Source organism: Bipolaris oryzae (genome assembly GCF_000523455.1).
Source record: "Bipolaris oryzae ATCC 44560 unplaced genomic scaffold scaffold_12, whole genome shotgun sequence".
In the NCBI taxonomy this organism is placed as follows: domain Eukaryota; kingdom Fungi; phylum Ascomycota; class Dothideomycetes; order Pleosporales; family Pleosporaceae; genus Bipolaris; species Bipolaris oryzae.
Window position 1 is genome coordinate 14,090 of NW_006911288.1, and position 12,654 is coordinate 26,743.

The window sequence follows — 12,654 nt, forward strand, 5'->3', positions numbered from 1 at the left end:
AAGGAGAAGGGTCTGGGGAATGTTTTGTGTTTTTGTTAGCACAAGGCATGAGAATGGTCGTCTCTTTAGCGAAGTTACTTCCAATCCTTGGCAACGCCCGCCCGTTGAGCAAGGTCTTCAACGGTCAATACTTAACTTCAGGGGCCACAGCCCCCAATGAAGAAAGTATGCCCGTCTGGCCGGCCTCCTCGGAGAATTAAGGTTGTACTTAGTTGGCACGCTTAGGTGTAACAAGCATTTAGCTGCGAACCTTAACCTGCGGGGCTGATCTCAGACTGCCCCTGTTCAAATCTTACTATTCCTATAGGGTAACTTGTGCGACAATCATCAGTATACACATCAAGAAACATAATGTGGAGAACCTTGTTTAATGCAGGTACATGTATTATCTGTCAACATGATATGCGCTGTGAAAGCAGGTGAGATGCGATCGGAGAACTGAACCGAATACCGTATACCGTATACGCCATACTGATCATCAGCATTATGGTGATGATGTAAGACATGGCTCAACGCAAAATGCAGCACATACTTAATGAACCGTGTTTGTGAGACAATATTAGAAAACAAGATAGCCCAGGAAAAATTGATACGGCGTTCCTCTGGCCTCAATGCTTACACTTCCAGTCTACGAGCTCTTTCGTCCCGTCTGTCCTTTTAAATATGTCCAAACGAGCTGAGGAATATACTGACAAGCAGTTTTCTCTGGAAACAATCACAACAAAGTATACACGTCATAGCCAAGTCCCTCTTCCCAGTCAAACACTCATTAGTTACCTCAAATGCACAAGCGGCACAAACTACCACACTGTACAGCACAAACGACATTATCCCATGATCACATCAGCTGGGCAACTTTTCAAACTCACCAGCTATGACATACTTTTAAAATTGGTGATTGGCATATTATACCGCGTACTCCATGCATCCAAGGTCTTGAAACTATGCACTACCTCATACTGACACACTTCTACGTCCTACCCGCTGAACAAGGTTACAAAAGCCCATGCTTGCCCAATGATATCTACCCATCACAATATCGACGACTATAATCTCTGTTGACGTACTGTTTCTCTCGACAACTCCTCAGTCCCCGCATCATTACACCGCTGTCAACCTTGCCAAGTAAACAAGCTATTCTTAGCTCTTTAAGTCTTGGTATTGACATTTAGTAAGAATTTAGTGCATAATAGAACAAGAAAAAGCGCGCACTTTAATACGAAAAGTGATTAGTGATCGTACTATCGAATAATTAACTTCCAAGTCTGTGAAGACTAGTTGTAGCAAGTGGCTAGTGAAGTGTTTAGCTTGTCCGAGATACTTTCCGAATGAGCTTGTGGGAAGTATCGTTTCTATGATGTGTTGAGTGGGGTTAGAGAGAGCCATTGGACTTGTGCTACTATTACCATCTATCTAGAACCGGTGAATGATTATGTGAACAGGAGTGGTAGTGTCTGGTACATGCGTAAGGAATATCCTTGAGCACTGAGTAATCAAGCAGTCTGCCAGACGTATCCACAATTTAGCACTGTGGTGGAAGAAGACAAAATAGAAATAGAAAATAGCGACGCTGTTGCTCCATAGTATGTTCTCTTGATTGAAATGAAGTGTGTTATCTCTTCCTTTATGTTCGCCTCGAGTTCCTAGGTGTTCGTGAGAATGCGTTCTGTGATCTAAGTCCTACCACGTACTGTTTTTTTTCACATCGATCCTTAGAATCACACTTGCATTTCTCTCAACTAAGAATTTCACCAAATCAAAAATCATACTTGTTTACCTATCAGCCTGGAACTTTTAGCACTGTTCTCAATTCACACTGCAAGAACGCCATAGCTTCACTGTCACGCTTATCTCAGTACTTCAAAAAGCCTACGAGGTGGAATATACCACACATTATCTCTTTGCAGCATCTAACATCTCAAAGGTGCATCCTTGGAGTAACAAATATCATCTCTATACTCTAAAAAAGAGTAAGAACAAAGAATTCGAGACACAATCATTCATCACACATTGCCTTTGCACTCTTGAATTGTGTGCATCTCTCATATTTCTACAGTGCTTCGAATTTCATCCATTTATACCGCTGTCATGAACAGAGTCGTATCAGTTATTGTCACGGTGTCCATAAATGCAAAGTTGAATATCTGAAGCCTCTAGTTTGTACATCAACGGGGTCCAAGTGGGGATGGGTAGAACACATTTTTGGACGTGAAGAGAGCGCAAGGAATAAGAACAAATGAGGCATTTGATTTCTCCTATTCCGTTCGATGACGAATTAGCATCAAGCAAGATTCGCAGCCTTCGACTAGATCTGCACGCTGTAGATGCTGCATCATGCATATGTCAAAGTATCACTGATAACAATTCACTCATTACATCTGGTACTCTCTTCATTAATCGTCCTACCCATCCGTTCACACATGATCAAAAACATGACGAGAAATATAGTGATACACACACAAGCAACAAACGAATCCAGCGACCTGCATCGCTCTCGAGTCTCTTTTGCCTAAACAAACCCACATTTCCGTCATACTACTCCACCAAGCACATTGTTACCCAAGCAACAAAATGCACGCCCAACGATAATGTACCGGGATCATGTAACCGCTGAGTCGAGTTCACATGCCAAAAAAAGAAAAGAGAGCTCAAACCTTACCTTCACGTAGTACAGTTTGTACGTCGCATTCTCCAACTATCACCTCTCACAACCCTGCAATCTCCCCAAAACCCCATCCACCACTCTCCCACCCACCGCCATCACCAGCACCGGCACCACCGCTCCGGCGACGACAACACCAGGGGTGCACCACGCAAACGGCACCACGCGACCCACACTTTCTCTCGCGATCCCCCTTCAAAATCGAACTCCACACACACACACACACACACACACATACATACACCCCAGCACCATGCAAAACCCCTCCACCCCACTTAACCCGCGATAACACTCGCAGCGCGTTGGTCCGGCACGGAACAGACGGAAAAAGGCACCTGCTTGCTTGCTTGCACTTGCTTGTTCGCCACACGCACCCTTGTTATCGTCACTCTAGTGCAAGCAATCAGGCAGGCAAGGAAGAAGAAGAAAAAAAAAGCAACCCGTTCTCGTCCGCTCGTCGATATACGCACACGCACACGCACCTACAGATGCGCACACATACGTGATTGAACTTACCACCTACATATTTGGGGGGGGGGGGTGCGGCAGCGGCAGCAGCAGCAGCAGTGGTGTAAGTGTAAAAAAGGACGTAGTTAGTGTATGCAGCACCACACGCTTTCAGCCAGACATCTTATTACTCTACATGTAACAAGCTCTCCCTTTCCGTCGCCTCCCGTTTCGCCATACTTCACACTTTGACATATGCTTTGCCGTTTATCTGCCGTACGCGACGACGACGGCGGCGGCAGTGACGGCGGGCGGAGGTGGGGCCCAGGCAACACCAGCGACTCATGGCTTTTTTGCGCTGCAGAAAAATGGGAATGTAGTGCTGATCTTCCCGTCTGGGATCTTGGACGTCCGATTGGGTCGGGGGTCGGGGGGGAAAGAGGGAACTTCATGGGATGGGAAGGGTACTTCCGGGCTCTTTTCCTACTTTTCCGCTGTGGATGTTTTTGAATAGGCATTGACTAAAGTGCATATGGGCTAGGCCTTGTGCGGTTACTGTTACTTCTATATATGTATGTATGTGTGTGTGTGCGATTTCGAACGTCAAGGAGGTGGGCAGGCCGTTTGGGAGATCGGCGGGGGAGGGTACGTACATACGAGACGTATGTATATGTATGTCAGTTTGGTTGGTTCAGCTGTGTGTTGTGTGTGTATGTGTGGCTTGCATATAGATTTGTTGGTGGGTTATGTGGGAATACGGGCGGTAGAACAACGGGGGGGAAAGCGGGGGGAAAGAGGAGCGGGAATGCCATCTGCCATTTTCCTTGGTTCAGAAAGCAAAAAAGGGCCGATGGGGGGACCCGGTTTATTTGTACTTCTGTATACTGTGTACGTAGCTACCTCCGGTTTTTTTCTGTGGCTATGTATGTATGAAGATCCAGTTTTTTCGGCTTGTTGCCTCACTTTTTTGGCAGTGTCTTGGGTTTTTTGTGTGTATGCGTGTTTTGCATCATCGTGCAGTGTTGTGCAGCGATACAGAGTCAGGAAAAAAGGGTCATAGATGAAAAAAAAGCGGGAGATAGTCCATCGTGCGCTTTGATCAGTGTTGCACTGCGCGATGGTGTGGCTGGGTGGGTGGATTATGCGTCAGGTGCATTGCACTAATCGTGACGGTAACGATTGCCGAAATCTTTGTGTCCATGTCCATTCCCTTCACCTCATCTCATGTCATCCACCTGCATCTTGACTCTGCCGCCGCGGAGCATCATGACTCTAATCCATATGTACATATGTGGCTTAAGCACCCACACCCACACAAAATACTTGTAGGCAGCAAGTTTTTTTTCGTTATGCTTGAGGCTGGGCAATATTGAGCGATGATAGTCGCAAGGCAGGCGGATACTGTGCCCAGCCTATTGGGACCCCCCGTCACCCTCCACTACCTCTATACGTACCCAGCACTAACATCTGTATCCGCAACCCGCCATGGTGATCAGTCGTCAGCCTTGGGGAAATAATCCCCTTCTACTTATTGCGGCTCACTAGCATGCATGATATGATCGTCATCAACCCCGGAGAGTGTCTTACCTTGCCCAATACCGCGTTTTTGCAATAACGATATCGATCATTGTTTTTATTTCGACTTCGGCTGATAGATGATTATGAGCCCAAAGTCACACGACGGCGGCGATTCCCGATCGAACCACGACGACGACCACTCCTCCACCACACTTTTCTCATCCTCATACTCAGATATGGTCTGATAATATCAAAGCAAGACAAAGAGCAGGGCTGGCCTAGCGGCCCCCTCCCCCGGCCTGTCATTCAGGTTGGCCATCCACCATCATCCCCAAAGCCATGCGTAGCCATGTGAAGGCTGACACAAAAAACCCTGTTTCCCTGTGTCAGCTGCAGGTGCCTCGCTGGGAGGCGAAACGACAACGCCTCACGTATGACTACCTATATCCCAGAACATCTAGTTCGCATGGAATGTCAGTCACGTTTTCGCTATTTCCGTAATTCTCACAAATCATACCGGTCTCCTTGACGAATTACTTCAAATGGCTTGCGTCGGCATACGCCTTGGTGTGTCTGCGAGTTTAGTCACACACACACACACACATACACACATACGTACACAGCAGCTTACATCGGTGTAAGCGAACCCAGACTCCAAAGCTCAACGGTCTAAGGCGCCCAATGACCACATGTCTGACGCATGTGACGGGCGTAAAAAACCCAAGCCCTATCTCTTCTTGTTGCCTCGGAGCTCTCAGGCAGAAACAATGCACAATTGATCACGGTCTCATTCCCCAGAGTCTGGGAACGGCATCCCACCATTCTGGTCATGTACCTTGTATGGCGGAGATTTTTTTGTCTTTTCTTTCTATTCCTGCTCTTAATTGCCCATGACAAAGATGGCCTATGCATAATGGGGCGAAGGAGAAAAAAAAAGAATGATCGGTCGACGATATGCAGGCACCGTGCGCTTAGTAAACGGCTATGCGGCGAACCAAAATAAAAATAAATAAAAATGGTAGCATAATTCCCAGGACGAGGCGTTCCGAGGATCGCTTGGATGATTTCAAATGGGCGTGCACGATAATTAGTCTTGCCCTTCTGATAATGATAATATGCGTGACATGGGCGGGTTGAAGTGTCCAGACCCGGGTGAAGGGGAATTGCACGTGCGGCGGGATACTTTATTGAGAAGCATCAACAGGTCTTGCCCGTGTCAGTCCCAGGTTGGCGTGACGAGTGGGTCCGCTGTGAACGGGTCGTGGAGAAGAGAACCCTTGATTTGTCGATTGCGAATGCGAGGTAACGGATAACGGGGCGATCTGGTCGGCTTGTGGAGAGAGAAATTGAGGCCCCCTTCCGATGGCGACAGATGGTGATTACTTGCCTTGATGTTGTTATCGCCCTGACGATAGTGTATGTATGTACACTACTCTTCCCGGAATAGGCTCCCGAGCTCGCGGAGATTGAAGACGAGATTGGAAGAGCAACAGCGGCTCAGTTTGATGTGCATGCATTGCAACATGTACCAAGCTGCGAAAGGAACAATAAATCAACGGCTGCTCCGGGACGTTGTGGCAGGCCTATACTAAGGCTTGCTTTCGGGCGAACGTCACCCATGACCCTTGTACCATGTTCCCCCCCATGAACCGTTGCGCACATGTGCCTTATGGCTGCAACGTTGCACATAACACGAAGGATGCTTGCGATCGGGTTCCTGCAAAAACGCCATTTTCATGCTTAGTGCCAGGTACACACGACAATGGAAAATGGTATCTTGCTTGACTCAAGTTACACGATGTCCAACAATCGCATGGTATAGAGTATACGACACAAACCCTGCCTGACAAGCGTGGGAGGACAGGGTGAAGAGGCGGGGACTTGGCCAGTCAGATGCAATCTGGGGTCATCAAAGGCCAAAAAGGGCCGATTAATGCATGTACGCTGATTATGATTCTTCGTGTTGCTGGTATTGGGCATGCCGTCATCCTTGCCCGCTAGGAAGGTGAAGCGGCGGTACTCGAGGCACCTGGCAGCTAAGGACCGGACAAGAGCGCAACCGTAGCAGTAGGCCTCCAGTAAGCGCCTTTGAGGCCGGCCCACACCCAATTACTGTGACTGGACGTGAGACCGAGTGGCGCCCTCCCCCCACGCATTGCCGGAGATTGACCCTGGTACCTTGGGCCGATCTGCCTGTCGGCATTCGTGTCCCTCGTCCCTCATCCCTCGTCTCGTGGCTCTGGTCTGCGTACCAGTAGCAGGCTGGTAATACTGTACGCGAGCGAGACAGAAGCAGACTACTGTTCCAACCTTTGGGTTCTGGAGCGGTCGCTGGGAACGCTCCCGCTCTCTTCGGCCGGTTAAATGCACCAGCGCGCTTTGAGATGTCTGTGGCTGCAGACCTCAAGGTTTACTGACTCGGCCAGATTCCCACTCGTCCCCCCATGCGTCCAAATATCGTCGTCCCGACGAAACGCACGAAGGATGCCCGCCAGAGTGTTGGGTTGCGGGTGCATGTGCGGATTGGGGGAAGAAAGAACCATGTTCCCGCTTCAGGGTGGACATGTCGGGGTCTTGTGGCATGGTTCGGTCGTGAGAGCCTGCAGCCAGCCATGTGTGTATTAGCATGCATCCAAAGCATGCCAACCAACAAGCCTGACAGCAAGCCTGGCCAGCAAGCCCAGCAACCAACTGCGTCTTAGCAATGCGCACTTGTGCCTCACTTCAATCACCGAGGTAGATCAGTAAATCGCTTGCTCTGCCATGGGTTCCCTCCCAAGTCTATGTTACAGATTCCAGCAAGCAAAGAGTGGAGATATCGGATGCGTGTTGCTGTGCCGCGCTGTGTATACCTTGCCCTCCTATGCATACCTACGTGTCGTCATTGCAACGAACGAAAAAAACACAATGCCTGCAAACTACAGTCGGTCCTTATTCAACAAGTGCTGCAATGCCATGTGTACAAGCTTGCCTCGTCGACGCAACGCTTTGGGTGTGTGTGTGAAAATGTGTATGTGCGTGTTTGAATATGTGTGTAGGTGTGTAGGTAGAGGTGTGTGCGGGCGTGCGTGCGTGTGTTGGTATGCACCAATGCATCCGACCTTACATGGACGCTGTCCAAAGCAAAGTGTTGTGATGCGCAAGGATCCTGCAACTAAACGGCGGCCAAGCAAAACAAGCGACGCTCATGGTAGAAAAAGCGAGATAGAAATAAAAAATAGAACAAAATAAGGTGCTGAACCAAAACAAAGCCGTTTTCCCCGTTACCCTAACGCAGTACCGCCGTATGTGTGTGGAAGGGGAGAGAAAAAAAAGACCCACTCCTAATGCAACCTGGTTGTGAGGCGCGTACATGTAGCCCATCGCTGCCGGTCCGACCCTCGTTAAAGCCGTCGAAGAACCACGCAATCGGTCCACCAAGCAATCCATGACTCCTTTTTCACGCCGTTACAATCCCCGTTTGAATAAGAAACCCTGGGAGCCGAATAATGCTGCCGAGGCGTTGCGTCACGGTGCAGCTTTCTCGTGGCTTTGAGAGCCGTGCGCCGCAACAGACCCTGTCTTCAGCGTCGGCTACATCATCCTGACCCACACTGTGAAAACAGTGAGAAGGCCTCATCCAGGAGAAGAAATAGTCGGAAATGACGTGCCAAGCATGTCGCGATTCCCTCAGGCAGTTTGTGGCTGGCTGAAGCATGTGCGAAGTGTCTCAGCGACTCCTATTCCACATCAAGTCGCCAGGAAATCCCATCCACGGGCGTTGATCAGACGCTCCCAGTCCCAGCTCTCTTTCTGTACCTCTGGATCATCAGAGCTCATCAATTCCCAAACTTGATCAACAACCTCTTTTGCGAATCCAATGTTGCCTAGCCCGGTGCATGCAATCAGTCCGGCGAAAGCTCGGTTGATCTCGACACGCTGCTCTTCCTCAAACGCTGCACACCCAATCAAAAAGAGGGGCAGGAGAACATTGCTTTGGACCCAACCTTCTGCAGGTAGTTCGTTAATGTATCGGATACCGTCATCGACAGCGCTCTTGATAAAGGGGTGAGGCTTTGAATCTTTGGTTGTGCGATATAGATAGACCCATGTCGCTTGGCGATACAACATGGAGATTGTGTAGCGAGGGGATCCCGGTGTATGGGGGCACACCCATCCACGCAGACCAGTGTCGATAGCATGTGCCGAGAGCAGAGCTTCGTAGTCCATGATGGGCTCAAGCTTTTCATCGATACGGGCACGAATCTTCCGTCGCAGGTTACTGATCTTGGAAATGAAGCCAAACAGGCCGTCCGATACGCCGATGAGCCCCGCCGTTTCCGGGCTGATCTTGAAAGGTAGGTTGAAGTCGTCCATCATCGGTACCTCAGCGCCGTCAAGGGATGTAATCTGGCTAGCGATCCAGTGGTAGTAGAAGAACTCGTCGAAGAGTGTCTGGAATTCTGGGTTCGAGGACTTCTGGTTCATCGCAATCTGCTTTGCTGCGATCATGTGCATCCGGTATTCGCCCGATGTGTTGCCGTCGCATATTGAATGCAGAAGGTGAAGAAGGATCTGTGCCACATTAGAGTCTTCATAGACCATGACCCCGCCTTCGCCGGCCTTTTGCCGTTCGAGATCGTGCTTGAGAAGCTGCAGAGCTTTGCCTCGATGGAAAGCCTGCCTGTCTTCGTACTCCTGCAATGGATTGACAGAGTACATATGAGAGGCCGATAGACACAACACCGAGTGCATCAAGCCTTCATGCTGGAGGGCCATGGGCAGCAAGATCTTGGTAAAAGGGTTTGTCGACTTGTCGCCGTGTAAGGTGAGTACGGCGCTGGCCCTGCTGACAAAATGCTGGAGGAGATCACGATCAAGATCGTTCTCAACGCCCTCCATCAGAGGCGGCAGCTCGAACTTGACATCTTGACTTCGCTTCCGGGCTATTGCGGTATTAGCCTGGCCCACTCCTGAAAAAAAGCAAAGGGGGTGAGATAGAACTACAAACCTTCTGCGGCGCGCTCCTTTCCGCTCTTCCAAATCTCGACAGGCTTGTAGCCTTCGCAATGAATGTTGTTCTTTTGACATGACAAGCCTACCCATCGTTAGCATACAGTTGGTGGCGCTGGGGTTGGGTGTGCGATTACAGAACGGCTTGGTCTCGTCACACTTCTTCTTTCGCTTCCTGCACGTCGTGCAGCCGGTCTTCGATCGAGCTTTGGCTTGCTTGGCAAGAGTCGTTGGTGAGCGAGGAGGGTGTATCCTTGGTCGACCACGGGCTCGTCTTATCCGGACTGGTTCCGTTGGGGAGATGGGTGCGTCTTCCGGAGATGGCTCTTCCTTGACATCGGCCAGTTGCAGTTCCGTCTCTTCCACTTTTGGCACTACCTCAAGGGATCCTGTTCGTCCGTCTGTCCTCTCTTCTGATGTTGTATCGGGGATGGTGAATATGTTTGAATCGTAGTTGGGAGTGGTAAATGGGGAGTCGCTAGCGGAAGACATGGAGGGCTGTGGCGATGAGCTCGTGCTCATCCGGGTGTGCGCGCCTGGCGGCGAAGGGCCGAAGGAATTGGTTGAGATCATTCGGTCCAAGAGTCGGAGACGTTTGGGAGACTACTGGTAGGAGGGAGCATGCATTGGAAGTGTGGTTGTTTCTACGCGCGGATGGTTACGCAAAGGAAGAGACGCTGGCTGGCTGGCTGACTGGCTAGCTGGCTGGCAGGCTGGGGGAGAGGGAAGTGCGTGCGTGTGGATGCGGCACGGCGCAATGCAGGAAAGCAGCCACCAGGAGTTATCTTGTGTTACCGCCGGTCAATGCTGGCTCGCAAAAGCACAGGTTAGTTGTGGAACGGTGCGGCAACTGCTGGAGCGGAAGATGAGCAGCGTGTCGTAGGAGGGTCCAAGCGGTCCGCTTCTGATGCCTCGAGCGATCGCACGGTAGGTTGCGTGAGAGCGGGGGGAATGCGTCTTTAGCGAGTCGTGGGCACCGCGGAACATCCAATAAGGTTGGGGAGGAACTAACGACAAAAGAGCGTCGTTCCGAGATGAACGGCTGAGCTGAACACAGACCAGGACAGGCAGGGATGGGGGGCAAAGCCAGTTCACTGGGAGATGTTTCGATGTCAATGTCGATGTTGATGGTTTGAAGGGCCGAAGTAAGAGATGAGTCGCGGGAGGGTGCGGAGGCGCGATAAAAGGCGTGGCGATGGTGTGTGCTCGAACGGGTGGGATATGTCGACTAGGTATTAGAGTGCAGGGCCGGACAGCTCGAGCCTGGCAACGCAGCAACGCAACGCAACGCAGCAAGGTAGGGTAGGCAGGCGAGAGGATATAGTGTGTGTTAAAGTAGCGTCGCAGCAGCAGGACCAAGTCGCGTCCAAACTGGTTAATGGAGGATAATCCCAGAAGTAATCCACCAGTCCCGCTGTATCCATGACCCCGGGCCGCCATCAACTTAAAGCAGAGACTCGACCGACGCTCGCAGTCCAGCACCGGGCAGGCAAAGGACAGTGTTGAGCACAGCTGGCAATTGTATTGGAAAGCCGCAGCTGACTTGCCCGTCCATCCCGCTGGCGCGAACGCTACATTGTCTGGAGTTTTTGCAAAACCTGATGAAGCATTGAAACGTGATGTTGCTAGTCTGTGTATCGAATGGTGCATGAATCGCTTTGGAGCGGCTTCATCTCATCGCTCGTCTGCTAACCACCTCGCCCTCCTCGTTGGCTGCACAAGCTTCTCAGCGTTGAAGCTGGTGACCCGGCAGTAGCAGGGGGCAGGCTGCAGGTCGTGGTGTGAACGCCTTAGTAGGCCCTGCACGCATCCGATACCCTTTTGATTGACCACTTGCTGACAGCCAAGCTCGGCTGGCTATGCTTTCGGCACCCTTCTCGATCTGCTGCTAATCGTCACCACTCAGACACGATGAATTCACCACCAGCCACTGGAACGGCTAACAACTGCGCGCGGCACTTGGGAGTAGTAAGGCGCCCTTTGTCGATTATCTGCCCCACTTTGCAGACGCCCAGCATATCGTGCTACATCTCCGCGATGCTTTGCGTGTGTGACCTGACGACGCTACTTCTCCACACTTGTGCTCCGGTCGAATCGGACACGCTGCTGCGGCTCTAGAGCGTTCTTGTGCGGCAGGACCAAAGGCGATCATAACACGCCGATAATCCACCAGGCTATGTTGGGTGTTTCCAGCAGCAAGCCACATATCAGGGATGGAGAGGCCTAAGGGATCCTCACGTCGACAGCCGTCCTGGCTGGTAGGCTCGCAAAGTAACGGCCAGCCAAAGTCTGTTCGAGATGTCATAAGCTCGCATGCACAGTCCCCGCAATCATGACGCGTGTAAGCGAGTAGCAATCACATTCGGCCTACAATCAATCTAGCGCTGCTTCGGGCTTAACTGACGAGTTTTCATGTGTGCGTCTACCTGCGTGGCGAGTACACTGCCGACGGTTTAGGATAGCCCTCTTTTTCTTTTCTTTTTTTAAATCTTGGAGTATGCAGTATTTTTGCGCGAGGCGATTCCCTGCGTGTTGAGGATCTGGTTACTTTGCGGCCGGAGCGGGACGACGGGCACAAAGGGGGCACGCTCCCAGCGCTGGCTCCTGGCGTGTTTCCGCAGTACCCTGACCTGCCTTCGGTCCCAGCCGAACGCTATGACGGGGTCGTCAGAAGAAAGACAATTGCCACGCTCGTCTGTGAGTTTAGTGCAGAGCGCATGTACGGACATAGCCTGCATCTATGTCCGTATGTACATACATATGTAGCATGCTAGGCACATCCTGTCCTTGGACACACTTCCTAATCGAGATGTGATTTGGGCAGCATATACTGTGGCGTTTTTCTCCAGCGACGGCGGTAGCTTTTTTTGGGAGTGCAGCTTGCCGCCAACTCTTGTGGGCGAATCAAGCAGTCGAAGCCACCCAGCCAGCATGAGTCGGTAGAAAAGTATCGTGTTTCGGTTCGGCCGTCTCATGGCGATGTGGAGCCAGGCGGCCCACACCTGCTTCGATGTTGCCGTTTCCAATTTACTACA

The 12,654-nt window shown here is 50.9% G+C and overlaps 2 protein-coding genes across 2 annotated transcripts; one reads left to right on the forward strand and one right to left on the reverse strand.

Annotated features, from left to right (window-relative positions):
* Window positions 1–7,410: 7,410 nt before the first annotated feature.
* COCMIDRAFT_32983 (uncharacterized protein) lies at window positions 7,411–7,785 on the forward strand (the record flags this gene model as incomplete). The annotated part of the gene is made up of 2 exons (XM_007685668.1): window positions 7,411–7,641; window positions 7,678–7,785. The coding sequence occupies 2 exons, from the start codon at window positions 7,411–7,413 to the stop codon at window positions 7,783–7,785; spliced, it is 339 nt and encodes a 112-aa protein (XP_007683858.1).
* A 571-nt stretch (window positions 7,786–8,356) lies between these two features.
* Window positions 8,357–10,111, reverse strand: COCMIDRAFT_1602 (uncharacterized protein; the record flags this gene model as incomplete). Its single annotated transcript, XM_007685636.1, has 3 exons — window positions 8,357–9,552; window positions 9,618–9,704; window positions 9,757–10,111. The coding sequence occupies 3 exons, from the start codon at window positions 10,109–10,111 to the stop codon at window positions 8,357–8,359; spliced, it is 1,638 nt and encodes a 545-aa protein (XP_007683826.1).
* Between the last annotated feature and the right edge of the window lie 2,543 nt (window positions 10,112–12,654).